General features: G+C 36.0%; 1 protein-coding gene across 18 annotated transcripts in view; it reads right to left on the reverse strand.

Moving 5' to 3' along the window:
- The window catches only part of MYO3B (myosin IIIB), a 201,511-nt gene that overhangs the window by 102,261 nt on the left and 81,485 nt on the right, over positions 1-17,765 (reverse strand). For 14 of the 18 annotated variants that reach the window (XM_032693338.1, XM_032693339.1, XM_032693336.1 and 11 more), the window contains 6 exons: positions 16,460-16,615; positions 5,597-5,693; positions 4,587-4,703; positions 3,629-3,733; positions 947-1,030; positions 36-238 (listed from right to left, as the gene is read on the reverse strand). In XM_032693338.1, coding sequence (XP_032549229.1) covers positions 36-238; positions 947-1,030; positions 3,629-3,733; positions 4,587-4,703; positions 5,597-5,693; positions 16,460-16,615 — 762 coding nt within the window. Of the gene's footprint in view, positions 1-35; positions 239-946; positions 1,031-3,628; positions 3,734-4,586; positions 4,704-5,596; positions 5,694-6,492; positions 6,565-7,986; positions 8,120-10,344; positions 10,810-16,459; positions 16,616-17,765 lie in introns of those variants that run through there. The other 4 variants (XM_032693345.1, XR_004358038.1, XM_032693351.1 and 1 more) reach the window with 4 other exon arrangements.

Genomic DNA, 17,765 nt, shown 5'->3' on the forward strand with positions numbered 1-17,765 from the left:
ATATATGTTGAAGGACAAATAATTAATATACCTACACAGCCTGTTTTATGACCCTTGATTTTTCAAGGAGATATTCAGAAATCTTTGCCCCCATTACAGCTCCTGTGGGTGTAAACATCATTTCCAGGTATTTTCCAAAGCGACTTGAGTTGTCATTGATGGCAGTGCAGGCATTCCCAAATGCTTCAACCAGAGGATTCACCTGAAGAATTTTCTCACGCAAAGCACGGTTATTGGCCTTGATAGAACAGATACAGATCAGAATAATAATTAAAAGAATATAATGCTTACCCACAATCCAATTCTTGCTTCAGAAGCATAGAATCCTCTTCTCATGCTTGTATGGACTTAGGTACTGTGGCAGGAAGAATGTACCTCAAGGTACTGTGTTAACCTTCCTACTTACATAACAACAGGTCTAACAAATTGATGAGGAAGTCTCCCACAGGTAGGAATATGCAGATTCTGCTTTCTCTGCAATTGTTCTACCTCTGAGGTGTCATATAATTAGTTAAGAGTACCAAACCCATAAAAAAACTAAAGACATCTACTTAAGGTTAACCTTAACATGCTTGATTTTTCCATCATTTTGTGCTCGTAGCATTTTTGTAACATTTAAATGTCTAAGAGCTTCTAAGATTAGAGCCATAGTAAGATCTGTCATTGTATAAATAAACAATGATATATGTGATAAACACTGTACATAACTACCAGTACTGAACACTAAGAATCCAGCACCTACTCTTTAAAAAAATATCGAGTGGGTTGGTGTGAGTCACACTCATATCTTAATTCAGTGCTCTCACACATGCATGATTATTACGCCCCTAACTCAAGTGGGACAATTTACGTAAACAGCTTTAAATATTAAAGATTAAATCAAGCAGAAACTGGGGTTGGGTTGGAAGGACTTGTTTACAGTTTTATATAATTGGCTAAGAAATACCTTTCCCAAGAAGGTCAAATGTTGGACGATCAGATGGGCACTTTCTGTCTTTCCAGCACCACTTTCCCCACTGATGATAATGCACTGAACACACAAAACAAAACATTCAGGTGCAGAGTTCACCACATGGTCAATATCAGCCATTACCACTTCCATCTGTTACTTCATGTTTAGCACCAAAACTGCAAAATACTTTAAGGGTCAACCTTCTTCTGAAAGGAGAGATCAGCAAAGACTCAGTGCAATAATTTATTCCCTAGATTTCTAAAATGCATCTCACAATGCCTGATAGCACTGCGCATGTGTGAAGCAGTGACTGAATTTCTAAGGGCTAAGACACATAAATGAGGGACCGTGTCTACAGACATGACTAACATTTATGTGGTTTCTCTCAAATGCTTAAAACTCAGAAAACTGCCACAGCTCAATTGATGTGCTTCTGAGCTCACTGCGTTGACTTCATATGAATTAACATGTATCACAGGGTACAGCTATTTTTAATACACTGACCAAAAGTTTGCTCCTAAAAATAATCTTAAATAATTACCACTGTGTAGAGAGGCTATTCTGTAGGTGACTCTGACATTCAAACCAGAACAGCAAACTAGCATCTAAACATTTCAGAAAAATATGCATCTCTTCATTTCATGATTCTGGGAGGACATATCCACCTTCTTCTTGGGTCAGCAGTCTTTCACATATGGTATTTTATAGGCTCTCCAAATGGATGCCAGATTCAGAGACTAGCTAGAATGGTCTAAATTCTCTGCTCTTATGCTTCGTGGACAAGATGGAAGTAGAAGCCCAGTACACCTAAAAGGCCAGTTCACACATGAACACTGAAGTGTGAACACTTCAGATTATAGAGAGTATGAATTCTAACAGTATTCATTATTTTCCCCATTTTTCCACATATTCTACAGATCACCAGTACAAATATTAGTCTATTTAAGGTACAGTATCAACAGACATATAAGTAAAATGTTAACACTGAGCAGTTGCACAGATGCACTTGTTTTTATGCAAACACCTGAAAATTATCTGCATGACACTGTGAACATACAAGATTCTTGGCTGGGAAAAGATACAAGGTCCTAAAATACTTGAGGCACAGACACTTCATATAGAACTGAGCTATGTGAAAAGATTTGAAAGATGCAACCATTATCTGGTGGTACCTAGTGGTGCCTGACAGCAGGTGCAGGGGCTGACTCTACATAATGTGTGCAATATGACATTTGCAGATCATTTATTTGCTTCTTTTCAGGTATTTTTGCTCTTGGAAACAGGTAACACATCGATGGATTTACAGAGTTACACTATTTAACTTAATTGCCTTTGTGTGATTAGGGAAGTTATGTATAACAGTTTACACGGTTAAAACCTATGAGTCCTTGCAGAATTGGTTAGAACTTGACTTTCACTTCAGGAGAAATATTAAGACCTTAAGCCACTTTTCAACTTTCCCAGAAAAAAAGCAAGAGAAAGCTCAATGTCTAAAACAAATAGAATCAAAACATTTTCAGTCTGGCTACAGTGTTTATCTAATGCAGCTTTACTTGAAGAACCAACATAACGCTGGTCAGGTGATGGAGATGAACAAGTTCCTGTAATACTTTGCAAGCAGCAAAGAGGAAACTGATTTAGATCTAAATGAAAATTGTTTCTTAAACAGGTACAAAACATACACTATTAAAGACATACAAGGCCTGATGAGCTGAAGTCATTACTAAGTTTTTTCCTCAGATAACAAGTTCTTACATAACTTACTCTACATGAGTATTTGTTTTCTTTCATGCCTCCATCAAAGAGCATATACGTCATTAAAGAAGTACTAATCATCTCTCAGGCCAGTGTACTTCCACATACTTAGTAAAGCTCCTGTTTTCATCTTTAATGTTCCTTTTATTTGTCTTCTTTTCTTAGCATTTTCTGATTGCACGCCTTTTATTATTTTATTCTGCTTTTATGATTTTAAAAAAGTATTTTCTATGAATTATTGTGCAATGTGCAGGGTAAAATCACAAAGATTTTATAAACAAAAATAGTTATCAGCCCTCAATAGTCATGTATATACAGCACATCAAATTAGAAAGGGTACAAAGTTATAATCTTAAGAAGGTAATAAAATCTTCTACAGCATGGTATTTTATTCTCATTAAAATTATTGCTAATAATAATTAGATTTGTGCCCTTATTATGTTTATAATAGACCCATCCATAATATATTTTACAAAAAAATGAGATAATGGTTCCTATTTTTTGTGACTTAGGGTCTTTTTGAAACAGAAAAGTGGTTCAAACTCTCTTAATCTGCTATGTCATTGAGAACCTCCTATTTTACACAAGTGTAAATTATTGAAGTACCCAGGGCAAGACAGGCCTAGGATCACTGTGCAGCAACATTCTGCAGCTGGTCTTAACTTCATGACTGTCCAGGAAACTGTATTGGTCAGGTACTCCTATCATCCTATTTGACCTTTACGCCTCTTTTATGTCACTGTGTCTTTTTTGGAATTCCCAAACCTGACTGGATTTCTACTCTGGTTTTCCTGTTGTAGGGATAAAAGGATTAGAGAAAAATTTCCCAAAGTACAACATAACAGAACATTAGCCACAACCATGAAGCACAGTGGCAGTATAAGTAATATGGAATCTAAACCAAAATGAACAGATTCTTACCTGATCCTTGCTGAATGTAACCATGCTTTGGTAGGCAGCATCCGCAGAGGCAAATATGTGGGGGGGATTTGATGAACGCTTCACACCATGATAAAGCTTGGAGAACTAAATTTAAAGAACACACAGTAGTCTAAATACGCAATTTAGCTACATAATTAAGAACTGAAAAGAGAACAGTGACTATCTTCTGCCTGTTCAACAGAGGCAGTTGCCTATTATAGCACAGAATTTCCACTGATTCACCTGGAAGAGGAGTGGTAATTCTTGACACTGCCCAACTTCCAGAATACAAATTACAACATCTAGAATGCCCTCTGACATTTCCCATATAAGAAAGTGAAAAGAACTGTAACACAAGGAACAGAACTTCAAACACAAACCTTCAGTAAAGGAAATACCCAACTTATACCAAAGAAACTTCAAAGATAATAACAGTCAATCTGAAATCTCACTCCTCTACCTGCAGCCCTGATTGAAGCACCCATGGAGACTAAGTAATTTCTAGCTCCACCTCTCTTCATATTTGTAGGGAATTAAACTGCCTCTATCTTTACAGCATTTGATTCACTTGTTTCTTCTAAGCCAGAGCTGATGGCACACGACATTTAATAGCCAGAGAAATTCTTCAGGAAGCAAAAGCCTCAGCATGAGGAGGTTCACATAACCACTTTGCAGAAGAAAGCCCTAAATGCTAGACAAGAGGCCCAGCTGGGGCTGGGGTGATCTTCATCTGTACCATGGAAGTTGTGCCATCAAGCAGAAAGGAATGAAATCGAATGAGACCAAATTTAAAAAACAAACCAGAGCAACACAGATTCATAGCCACACTGTTCTGGAAGAAGAAAAGGCTGAGGTTTAGTCTGTACTCCTAGCTTCCAACATTGCTTAAGAGTTTTAGCCAGTGGTGTTAATACAAAATGTAAAGTTACTACTGTCCACAGCTTGGAATCTCTCTTACCTGGGGAGAATAAATGTTGAGATTCTGGAAGGGATTCAAGGCTATTAAAATGTCTCCAACATAAGTATAAATCTGTAAGTCAGCATAGCGTTTTTGCAGCTGATGGATAATTGTATCCTGAGAAGATTACAAGAAGTTTGATAGTTATACAATATTTTTCCCCTTAGGAAGATTTTTGTAAATATACTGAGAACACTGATTAAGAAATACTTATTGTAAGTATTACTAATTATTTTTCAAGTGCCAAAACCGCATAACCAAATATTTTCAAAATTCTTGCTAATGCCATAAAACTAAGTTAAATGGTAACTCCTTTTTGAAGATTAGTACATATTTTGTTATATCAGCCTGCGAAGCAAACCTTCTGAAGAGAAAATGGATGTGCACATTATTGCTGCATTTCATAGTATATTTCCATTTCATTTTTTTATTTGGCCATGAAACAAGGATAATAAGTTTTCAAGGATTAAATTTTAAGTAGTTGTAAAAGACTGTTTTAAACAGGACACTACCACAATTTAGTATTACGTCTTTTTCTTGATGGCATGTAATTTAAGAATCATCAATGCAAAAATTTACAGATACTCTGCATATAGGTGATATAGCAAAATAGGAAACTGATATTGTTTTATCACTTTTTATCCAAGAGCTGTAGATAACATATTATTCTACATAAATAATCAATTTTAGAAAAATAAAATCACATAAACCTAGGTCTTTATGACTAAATCTCACATTTTAGGAAACTCACAAAAATAATTTAAACTAACATCACTCATAATTGAGTTCTTCCACAAAATAGTATTCATTGCTACTATTTTTATGCCACTATATGGAATATTAATGAAGTGATGGTAGCAGATCGGTCACGGAAGAATCCCCTTTCCATGGTGAGATAAAAGCTTGCAAGAAGAAACTATTTTCATTCTGCTAAGAGAGGCCTAAAAAGCAGAAATAGGCAAAATGTGAAATACAATTGTCAGAAACTGCTACTCAGGACAGTACAGTACCTCATCTAGAACTTCTAGATTTACCAGATCATCATCTAGAGAGTACTTGTCAGCTCCATCCACATGGTAAGGTCTTCTAGTATGTATTCGTTCATGTCTGGAAGTTTGTTAGTAGAGCACCAGTGTTACAAAAGTGTATCAAAGACAGCAAACATTAAGAGGTAATAAGAAGTCACGAGGGACTTTTTGTCATGCAGAAAACAGACACATTCTCTGAAATGCATATTTTTGCTTGCAATATCCTTTTATAAAAGCAATACACAGCTTGCTGTCCACTCTAATATGTGCCTTCTCTTTCACAATATATAATCTACCTATCAATGCTCAGCAAAGATTTATCTGTAGACTTACTACTCTTCACTCAGACACTAAAGCATAAAAATATTCTCCCCTTTTTCCCTTACCTCCTTGGTGTAAGTTAATAAATTACTACTCTGTTTAATTAAATGTTCCCCCCATGTAACCAGTCAATAGTATTGTCATCTAAAGAAGCCACAAGAAGCAATAAATAGTATAAAATCTTACTGTTACCTTGGTGTATGCCAAAGTGCTTCCTCAGATGACCCTAGATCTGGTCCAAACCAACATTTTTGAACCACAGTTGCCATCAGACTCTAAATTGTATGGATGTTCAGTCAGCTTGTCCTCAGAGATTTAAGCCACACAATAAGCAGCAGAGACAAACTGTCACATAACCCCTTTATAATCAGATTATACTGAAGGAATCTTTGAAAATGCTGTGTATATATTTTTAAACAACACATCATGTTGAAATGGGAACAAATCAAGAGGCTGTAACATGTCCTCCACAGAGGGTGTGAAATATAAATGCTGTAAGCACAACTAGGCTTTTCTTTACAACAAACATAATCAAAGCATAGTAGAAGGACACCCACTGAGATACAGTCTGCATCCTGCTGAGTAACATTTAGCATTGATCCTCAATGACAGTCCTTGACAGATTGTTTCTGCATTGGTTGCCATGTAGAAAGTAGGAATCACATGGTCACACATACCGAAACAACACTAAATTTTATATCAAGTACTAACAGAATGGTACTGTAACTGTGCAGGAAACACAGTTTATCTATAATGTTCAAGGTTAATATGGAGATGTAGCAGGTCTTTTTTCTATAATTGTATCTGCATACGCTCTTGGAATCCTCTTTCAAAAATTAACATTGAGGTTTTTGCATTTTTGCCCTTTATGTACACTTCTACATTTGAAGCTAGTCAGCTTGCATTCAGTAAAAGAGAATGTTTTCATATCCAAGAGCTATTATATCATCAGAAGAATTATTGCATGGAAAGCCTTTAACAAAGGGGAAGGAGAGGAGTGTTAGCCATGAGTACAGCTTCACAGACAATTGCAAATCACATTTAAAGACCATAATTTTTTTTATTTCTATTTTTATTAATTTTCCTTCTTTCCTTTTGGCTACTCAACGAGTTCTGGAAAACTGTTCTGTAATGGTTTATTTGAATAATAACTAAATAAAACTGTGCAAACTCTTTCGTCAGCTAGAAAACGAAACAGCGGAAGACAGCAGGTTTTGCTGACAGTCCCACTACATTCCCAGACATGGTAGTTTGATTGATATTGTACATATGAAGAAATGAAAGAAGGACACAACAACACAAATAATAAGCTATGAAAGAAAAATTGTTACAGTGGGTATTATTTCCTGTGGGTAGCACGGCAATCATTTTAATTTGTTCAAAGTTCCATTCAATTAAATTTTCCATTTTATGCTCTTGATTAGGTTGTGTTTTCTTTTTTTTTTTTTTTTTTTTTTTTAAAAGTCACTATATGCAAGAACATTACACTTTGCTAACAAGCCAGATCCTTGAAGGAGTAGGTATGCATGTAAGTAGCCTAATGTACTACTGGGTTTTCTTAACTGTTTTTTCCCTTTCAAACCGGAATTCAACCTCTTACTTTACAGAAAAATGCTGTTGTAAATGATTTAAATCATTTAGAGATGGGAGCACTCCCTGGTTTACAAATGAAGCAAACAGTTGAACAGTTGCTTCCCTTCATGGAGATGTAACCAAAAAAGCAATAGCTAATATAACTCATCTGTGAAGTTTTTTCTTCCTGGAGCAAAACATCACAGACATAATATTGAATTGCAACAAGCTGCAAGTATGGACGTATCTACCAGAGGTGCGAGGAGGAGGGATAAGGAGGCACATTCAAACCTAAGCATGTCTAATTGCAGAATGGCTTTGTAAACTAATCTGCTATCTGATTGTGTATTAAACTCCTGCTGTTTGTTCTCCTTAAGTGATAAACAAATCAATCTTTTTTATTGGAAAGGGTTCCTTTTAACACTATGTAAATAAATAAGGAAACTAGTTTTAGTCAAACATAAGTAAAACATATACACCTTTGAGCACATATTTTCTTGTGCTTAAGTCATTTTTCTAAGTACATGATTAGGAAGAGGATATTAGGAGCATAACATCACATTAGCTTCAAATCTCCTGCTGGTCTCATCAGTTTTCTACTGACCCTATGTCCTGCAGATGCATTGACAGAGTGGAAAAGGAAAAACACAAACAGTAACCTTTAATTATTTCCACGACTTTACATCAGAAATATAATCTGCTTTTAAAATATAATAAAAAAATTCTAAAAAAAGCAGAAGGAAACACTCTTAATTAGGGAAATAAGTCTCAGTATGTTTTTTCCGTAAAAAGTAGAATTATCAGCCATTTTTTCAGTACAAGTTCTAAGACAAAGGAAAATCAAAGATGCTATATTTGCCTTAAGTTTCCAGCAATGTTCTGAATCAATCCCTGGAAGACGTAGTCTCTTCACTGTTAAAGAACTGGCATAGAGGGGCAGTCACTCAAGGCACCTAACTTTGTTATAGAATCACATAATGGTTTGGGTTGGAAGGGACCTGAAGCACAGCATAAGGTTTGTTCCAGAAATCTAGTGATGAGCAATGCCTGTTGAAAAAGTCTATCCTCCCAAGTACCTTCCCTTTGCCTTTTTCTACAGGCAGGAATAGCTGGAAGGGACAGTTTTCTTGGATTTTGGAGGAGGAGCAAAAGGCGAGAAGCATTTCTCCCTGGGGAGAACAATTCCATGAAGATGGCAGGAAGTATTAATTTGTTCTACTTGTGGGAAAGAAACAGTTTGAAAGAAAGTAACCTCTTTTTGTATTAGACACCAGTCACAGCAATAGAAGTGCACTGTAAACAGCTATACACTCATATATCCCCGCTATTAAGCTCATGATGGGAAAGAAAAAGCTAGATGGACCACACAGACTTCCAGATTGAAACATCGTCTTGCTGACAGGTCCAACCTGAGCAACAAAACAACACAGGCCAAGAATTTTTGCATTCATGGGGAAGCTGCCTCTCTGATCTCTCTCCTCTCCATCCCTAGCATTATTAGGGCCTTTACTTTGCTCTCCTGGTGCAGGTAAGCATTCATGTTTACTGTTCGGGTTTTTTTCTAGGACTCACATAGGAACAATTGTTTCTGTACTTGTCCTTCTTTATATTATTGGCAATTTTAAAATTAATTCCTGGGATTTACAAGAAAAATACTCAACACAATGAAAAAGAAAAAAAGGTAGAATGTGCTACTGCCACACAGAGATACACAACCTATTTCCCATGCATTGCAAAGACTGAATTTTGCCCCTGAACATCAAGTTTCACCCTGGAGTAATTTGTTGAAGCATGGTCATAATAGAGACACTGACATAGCCTTAATTACAATATGAATGCTGCAGCTATAGCAAAAATCTTTGTAACTCCAGTAAAAACACATACACTATAATTAGAAGAAGGGTCACTTTGGGGGAGCCACAGTAGCTTTGTGATTTAGAAAAAAAATAATAAAAAAAGGAAAAAAGAGTTTTAAATTCATTTGCCTAATATTCATATAGATGAAGGCTGGAAAAATTGCATTAAATTACACTGTGTGTAGCATCAGAGGACTATTTCTGGTTCTGTTTCTGTTATTAACTCCGAGTCCAAAGGAAATTACTGGCTGGATGCAATCAAGTTTCTTGCAGTTAATTGCTTTCAAAACTAAATCTGAGCTGGCAGAGAAGCTAGATATCTGGTTGTAAGAATTACTTCCTTGGATGGACTGCTGCTGTAATCCAGCTGGCTAATAAGAAGGGGGAAGCTGCCAAGACATTGTAGCCTCATCCTAATATCTGACAAGGTAGCCTGAACATACCTGGCCTTCTCAAACTATTAAATGCTTAGATTCCTTTTTTCTTTCCCCCTAGGCTTCTTCAAGTTTGATTCTTCCTGATGTACAGATTTACATTTTATCCTTCAAAATGCAAGGTTTCACACCTGTCTGTTCCCCATTACAAAAACAAACTTTTAAATTGAGACCAGCAGCAGCACACCGACCCAGAATCACCCAGAACTGTAAACCCTGAACTCTTTACTGTCTACCTCAAACTTCTTTGAAACCATATCCATGAAAATGCTGAAATTTTTCATTCCTTTAAAAACTAAAACCAGAGGTCAGTAGAAGACCTTTTCTGATTCCTATGAAGAAGCCTATTTACAGACAGGAACATAAGAACCCAATTTGTAGAAAAACATTCAAGAGAAGAATGAGCCATGTCTGGAGTTGGTCTCTTCAAAGCTGCCGATAATTGAGAAGCTGCCACTTTGAACCATGTAACCAAAACCATTCAATAACTGATAAACATTAACTTTCAAACATCAAATCACTATAGACTTTTTACAACAGGAGTTATTAGTCACTTGAGGAAATACAGAAGACCATGGTTTTGCTCAACTTCTACTCCAGCGACATTTGATAGACAGGGTTTACATAATAAAAGTAGATGCCAACTGGTAATTACTAAATATTTTTGTTACTTTGAAATTAATATAGACTTGTCTACTGCATTTCATGAGGCTGCCCCACATTAACACCTTTGAAAGAGCAGCCAAATGCCACATGGGAACCCACAGTATCTAAAATATTGAAAGATGGCTTCAAAGAATATTACCAAGGGCAAAATTTTTAGAATGTGTTCTCTGAAGATTCTTCTTCCCTGTCTCCAGTTCTAAGGTTTTAATCATGTATTTTCCTCCTTGGTGTTCTGCTTCTCCACCACAGTCCAAAGGCAGCTAATAGATCTGTTACTACCTTTGAGTTTTTCCATCTCACATGCTGTTGTGACTTTTCTTCTTCAGATTTTCCCCTCCATGTTATTCTGGATAAAACAATTTGTTATTTTAAGACTGAGCATAAATAAGTAATTTCTTAATTGATGTACATTCAAATGGGAAAAGAAAAACCCAGAACATTTTATTTTCATTCCCTTTTGCTGATGGTCAGTACTTTTCAAGGCCTTCAGTTAGATTAAAAATCTTACAGTTTTCCATTACTTCTACTCATAAGCCACAAAAACATTTTAGGTTTTGGGTTTTTTAATGGAATAAAATGGAGAAAGTCATCCTAAAGGATGCAAGATGTCTCTATGACAAGTTCCATTGTATTTTTAAGCATTATTTATGGAACTTGATATACTTCCTAGCTTAAAAGGCTTCAAAAGTTTATAAATTAAACACCAAAGAATATGCCTGCTTTTTGCAGTGCCTTTTGCCAGTGTAGACAGCACAAGGAGTCATTTAACATTTAGCAATACTAGGAAAGAGACTAAATCTCTTCCAACTTTTTCCTTCAGCAGGCTGGCAATCAGCCTCGACGTTGGAATTTCTTGCGCTACAAATCAAAAAGGCAACAGACCACGCGAATGAGTTCAAGAGATCAAAACGCATATTTGGAAAGTGAGCAGCTCTCTCATAATCTCCCTTAATGGATTATCAAACACAAACACTGTTTAACAAAAATATAGCCTACACAGAGTGAATGTTTACTGTTAAGTGAAAACTAACAATATCCATAATCTTTGCCTAGAGCCTTCCCAGAGTCTCCTCAGAATCTACGGGCAAAAAGAATGAAAATTAAAATGGCTAGAGCTTCAGGCACCACGAATGTTTCTCTTCAACAACAGGTTTACAGTGACCAAAGGTATATTACAGCTTTATAGAACAAGTAAAAGATAAAGTTCTTGCCTCAGACAAACCACTGTCTATTTTTTGTACATATAATATATTGAGTAAAGCTATTAGCAGCCATTTCATAAGTGAAGGAACAGAGAAATATTGATGGCAAGTGATAGAACAGAGGTTACACAGCAATTCAGAGAAAGAATGAGGAACAGAACATAAACCTCTACCATGTTTTTGTGTTGTAATTCAGAGGGTGCCTAAACATTCTTGGTATTTTACTGACATGCAATCACACAAATTTCTATCTTGAAGAACTTATTTCTGAAATATAGCAAGTTTATGGTTGACTTGACATGTGTACCCTTTTTAGTTAGAGAATACAGCATTAGTCACACTCAGACACACTGTGTCTTATCAATACTCAGTTATTATTACTGTAACAAGAATATTTTTATAGTTCTGCTTATCATTCCTGACCAATGTTTGCATGTTCTATTGTCCACACCTCACTGTAACTTAGATTCCTTATTTTTCTCCCATTCTCCAGTTTAATGTTACATGAGGTACAAGTCTTCAGGAATGAAAGACATTTCTTGTTCTCACAATGTTATCATGCATCAGGACACTATTTGAACAACCATCTCACAGTCTTTGTGTGAATATAGAATTGGTAAATTAAAGAAAAAATACAACCAGAAAAAAACAGGAAAAAATGAGTGAGAGCCTGTGACAGCATCCTCTCTGATTTTAAGAAATGCTTCCTGCCTAGAAGCAGCTATATATTGACGGGAATAAGAGATGCTATGACTCCTAAGACCAACTAGAAATCAGTATCCATGTGTTAAAAAGTAACGATGTATTTAACCTTAGAATAGATGGGGAAGAAAAATTCAGCATAGCTGGAATGAGTATATGTGAAGCACTCTTCTGATGTACTAACCTCTATTTTTCAAGGATTGAAGAACTTTTACAAGAATAGAACTAGAGGACTATTTAACACTGAATAAGTTTCTTAGAATTAACTTCATATAATTGTTTCTATGTCAAAGCCGTTAATGAAAAGTGTATTGTTGCTAATTAGCAATTATGCCCTGGTACTGTTAGGAAACACACACACAGTTAACTGATAGTGTATAAAAGGGATATGGATAAGAAAGATAATACCTGGAGCTCATCCTTACACAGCTGTGACATTGGACTTCCTCACCAAGTTTTTCCCCATGAGAGTATAAGAAACAGGCATTGCAGGAGTGAAGTGTTAATGCTGAAATGGCAGAACTCAAGGATTTCAGTCTAAAAAGATGCCAACAGATGAAAAAAAGAATCTTCTTTCTCATTACAAGTATGGAAAAAGAGGTATTCTGGCTGTTTTTTCTGAAACTGGAAATACCTATTTGCATAAGGATAGAAGATGTCTGCATCTCACTGATGTAAATAATTTACAGAAAAATAGAGCTGGTGGAGAAGTTTCAAAGAGTATCTTTTTCACCAAAAAAAAGCAAGAAGAATTGTTAATGCCATTTTTAATTTTAAAAATAGTCTTTTACTAGCATAAACATTTTATTTTTCGTTTTTAACCTAAAGGAATTTACAGAATATAAAATTCCCTAGTAAGTTGCCTCACGGAAAAGTGACAATATATGTTTGTCAGCAACAAACAGATGATAGCAACAAATGTTTGTGTTAGCAGACTCCCCTGAGCTCAAGGCCAGCAAAGTGCCCCTTCAGTTCAGAGGCCTGAAGAAATGTGCTGAAGCCTAGCTATACTGCACACTACGAAGTCTACAAAAGAAGAATGAAAGAAACTAAAATAAGGAGATGTTTCAGTCTGTGACTCCAGGGGTCATCCCAGATGATCCTGCCAAAAGGGGACAGCTTGCTTTTTTTTGCCACTCTTCCCCTTATTAATGGTCATGTGAAGTGTTCCCTCCTTCAATTCAGCTATATCACCTGAGGCACCTCTCTGCAATCACTAATAGAGTAGAAAATGATTTGTGTGTTTCTGCTGGCTTAGTTATTTTCTCTTACTGTAGAAGTTCGAGCTCAGGAGGTTTTTGACAATCACTGAAGCTGCAATAAAAACAGCATCATGAGCTTGTTCCTGGGAGCTGTGGGAAAATGAAAGAAGCCAGTTCTCATTAGCAGTGTACTGCTAGATCAGCTCTCCATGTCTCTCCATCATATGCTCTAAATCATTAGTACTGACTTTCTAGTCTGCAGGCTTGTTCTTAGGCACAATGACCTTAAGTGATGCGTCAAAATAGGCAAAACTGGCATGACTATTGGAAAGAGAACCCTATGAAAAACGCCACAGGTGCTGAGTCAGTACAGAATCAAAAGATGCAAATCCAAACCACTGATCCTGGAAGACTTTCATATAAGACAAAACACAGATGCCTCCTGATCAGTTGTCATCACCAGTAACTCCCTGGCTTCCCTCAAAGAAGTGCTGTTAACCTATTCTGATGATTTTCCCATTTCTGGAACTTTTCAGCCTGTGCTCTGAGAACATTTTCTTTTATTTATCTTTTCAATGATTGATCTGTAGTGTTGCTGTACTCCTAAAAAAGGGTGTCTATTCTTCTTTATGTCTGAAAACCAGGAAACTAATGTACATTTCATTGTACCTATCATGGGTGCATCAATAAACAGAGAAAACGTGCACATATATTCAATGGTATAATAGAAACATTTTACTTAACATGGGTTTGAATTGGCCTATTTACTTTGAAGTGATGACTATACATTCAGATGACTTCTACAGATCACTACAAATGAATGCCAGTCAATTTTTTACAGTACCATCTGGTCATATATTCTTCTGCATGTCATATTCTGTATTGAAAATTATGTTATAAAAGCATTACAGAGGTTTTAAGGCTTTTAATTGGTAACAATTTTCCTAGGGGGTACAATATCCCTATTACAGAGCCAAGCTTTTTACTATTATGAGGCTATGTCTGTCCTCCGGGGAAAATCATAATTAGAAGCTCTTGGTGGTTGGTTCTTTTGTAATAATCTTATGTTTGTAGTCCAGTATTAACTGTCTGGCCAACAGAGTTGATATTTTGCAGGGATATGCTTTTGCTATCCCATTAAAGTTTATATAAATTTGATCAAGTTTCAAATCTTCAGAAAATCATTCTGGACAACATGTTGTCCATTTCAATGGTAAATGATCACTAAATTTTTGTCCTCACAGATCATGCTCTCAGCCCTGATCACAGTGGGCTGGTGCTTCACAGAACAAGTAAGGACACCATAGTAGTATAATGCTAAAACAATCAGAAAGATTTTTGTTTTCAAACAAAATATTTAAGTAGGGTTAGGTGCTACAGGATGGACAAGGAGTTAAACTCCCTTAGGTGATTCATACTGAGGGTGCTGGGAAGTAAAATCCTTCCTACATTCCAGTCATGCATAAGGTGCAGAAGCTTGTCTGTCAGCACTCTCAGTTAATACATGCAAAGGCTTCAGAAAAGAAATGTCTTGGTCTTGACTCTTTGTCACTCCACATTATGGAGCTCAATCCTAGAAGAATGTACTGGAATACCATGACAAATCCGTTTCAGAGCTCCTCTTAGCACAAGAATCATTTCACTCTGTCTATATCTGCAATTTGGTCAACAGCTGGAAAAATTCCCATACCTTTTGGGCCAGCCACAGTATAGCTGCAGGCAACATGATCTATGAGATGCTACATGGGGGAGCTATGTTTAGGAGGTCAGATAAAACAGAAACTTCCACTGTAACACTGGCATAGCTCCCTCACCCACAGTGAGCAGTTCTTGGTATGTTTTTCCAGAAAACAAACAAACAAACAAAGGAAAACCCCCAACAACAAACACCCCCACAAAACTAACCAAACCAACCACCAAAAACCCCACCCACAGAAGTCAAATTCACCTTGAAACTGTACTTACAGCTATACCTTTAACTTCTACATTTTTGTTTGGGCTTTTAGCATTTAAGCTACAAAGTCTTATGGCATGTAAGTATATACATGTTTATGACTTATGAATCATGACATTTAATTTTCTTCATCAGCATTAGTAGGTGTTTGTTTATAAAAATGGGCCAGAGCACATCTAACTCTAGACAAATTTCATATTACAGAATGATTGCTGAGCTTGGGACAGTGTGATCATTTGCATTTAATTCTTTTGAAACAGTGAAATTCTGCCACCCTCTGGACAACAACTAAAGTATGACATATTTACAATCAGCCTCAAAAGTAAAAGATCCCACTGCTGCTGATAAACATGCATTGCTTTCTAAGCACATTTTAAAGTAAATAACTAGGCTGAATGAAAAATAGCAGCTATTATTAAACTACAGACAAAGCAATTACTTTAAGTACTAAACAGCCTTCTTACTAATAGCATCTAATCAAACAGCAATCTTTAGTGTTCTTAACCTTTTCTAGTAGTCACGTGAATACAGTTGTGTTTTTCAAAGATCTGTTACCAAAGTACAATATAATTTTTCATGCCAATACATACTTCCACAAACCAGAACATTCTGAAATTATTAGCATCTCTGACTGAGCCAAAAGAGAACTCTTACAGAACAGAGTTCAGTGGGAGTAAGAATGCAAAGGAGTAGGTTGCATTATGGCTGATCAAACTATAGCTTTAAGAAGTATCAAAGGGAAAACACAACTTTTGCATTTAAATGGCAAGCAGCACTTGCTGCTAATAATACTGCTAGTCAATGCATTAATATGATCATTTGAAACAGTAAATGTCTGTGCATTGGAAGTTTCAATTTGTGCTCACAGGATTAGTGTGGGGAAGGAAGGTTGTAGCATGGATGTTGGTACATACAGTACCTTGTACAGTACAGTACCTTGTTTTGGCTATGGAGCCCAGCTGCTGTTGTTCTTGGATGAGCTCAGCCAGCTGTTTTCGCAGAGCCATGTCTTTACCATGTACTTGTTTAATAAATGGATGCTCCAAAAGATGGGTAACTGAAGGACGCTTTTCAAAATCTTTAATTAGACACCTGTGACAGAGAAATAGGGGTCTCAGGCAATGATGTTATTTCATTACAGCATGATTTGGGTCAGCTTACTGTGTGGCTGTTATTGCACAGTAGTTTCTTTTTCCACAAACCTGAGTTCCTCAATATGTAAAAAGTCTCTTCCCCTACATTGCAATAAATCTGGCATAAAATATTTAGCTAAGTGAATTCACCCTACAAGTGTACTAGCATAAAGGCTACAGATTTGAGCTTATTTAATCCCTCTTTTTAACTGTAACTAGGTTACTAGGAAAAAATGGCATCCTATCTTGTAAGTGCTGTACAGTTAATAGACATAAAACTTAATCTAAGATGAATAGACAATACTTTATTCACTCTAATTTTCTCTCTATTCTCCAATGAGAGTTTGATTACGAACTGTAGGATACAGCCTATTAAAAACCATGACTGAAACCTGTGATACAACAGTAATCAGAACAATTTAATATAGAGCCTTGGTTTTTAAATGAATGCTACAGGTAGATAATCCATATTGCAATGACAAGCGTTAGCATAACTACACAAAATTCAGCAAGCCTGTATGATTCAGTATGGAAAAGAAAGGAATCAGTCAGAATTAAATGCTAGTCAGAGTATCAAAGTGCTGTCTGTGATGGGAACAGGTGAACCAGTAATGAGTAAAGAAATACATCCTATTACATTAGCATAAAATAAAGTACCATGCTAATTTATGTAACCAACAGTCAAAACTGAAGAAGCCATCACTCAGGTTGAATTATTTTCTGTATAATAAAGCTGAAATAATACCATTCAAATAGAAGAATGGTCTAACAGGATCAGACCTTCTAGTACCTATCAGGAAATTATAGCTCAAAATGAACTTATTTGATGAGACGCATTTATATTACATACTTCACAATTATTTCTTAGATTTGCTGATATTAAGTGATATACCTAAAGTATTTCATTTGCAGATCCAAATATCATAAATAAAGACTACCATTTTAGCAAACACTTCAATGAAACTAATATCTTTTAGAATTTCTATTCTAGTAATATCAATAACAATGTACAAAATTTATACTACATTAAAAAATACAAATTATTTGATTTAAAATACTACCAAACACATTAGCAAATTATTAAAGTTTAGCCTCACCTCAAAGACTTT

This window comes from Chiroxiphia lanceolata, chromosome 7, assembly GCF_009829145.1.
Source record: "Chiroxiphia lanceolata isolate bChiLan1 chromosome 7, bChiLan1.pri, whole genome shotgun sequence".
NCBI lineage: Eukaryota > Metazoa > Chordata > Aves > Passeriformes > Pipridae > Chiroxiphia > Chiroxiphia lanceolata.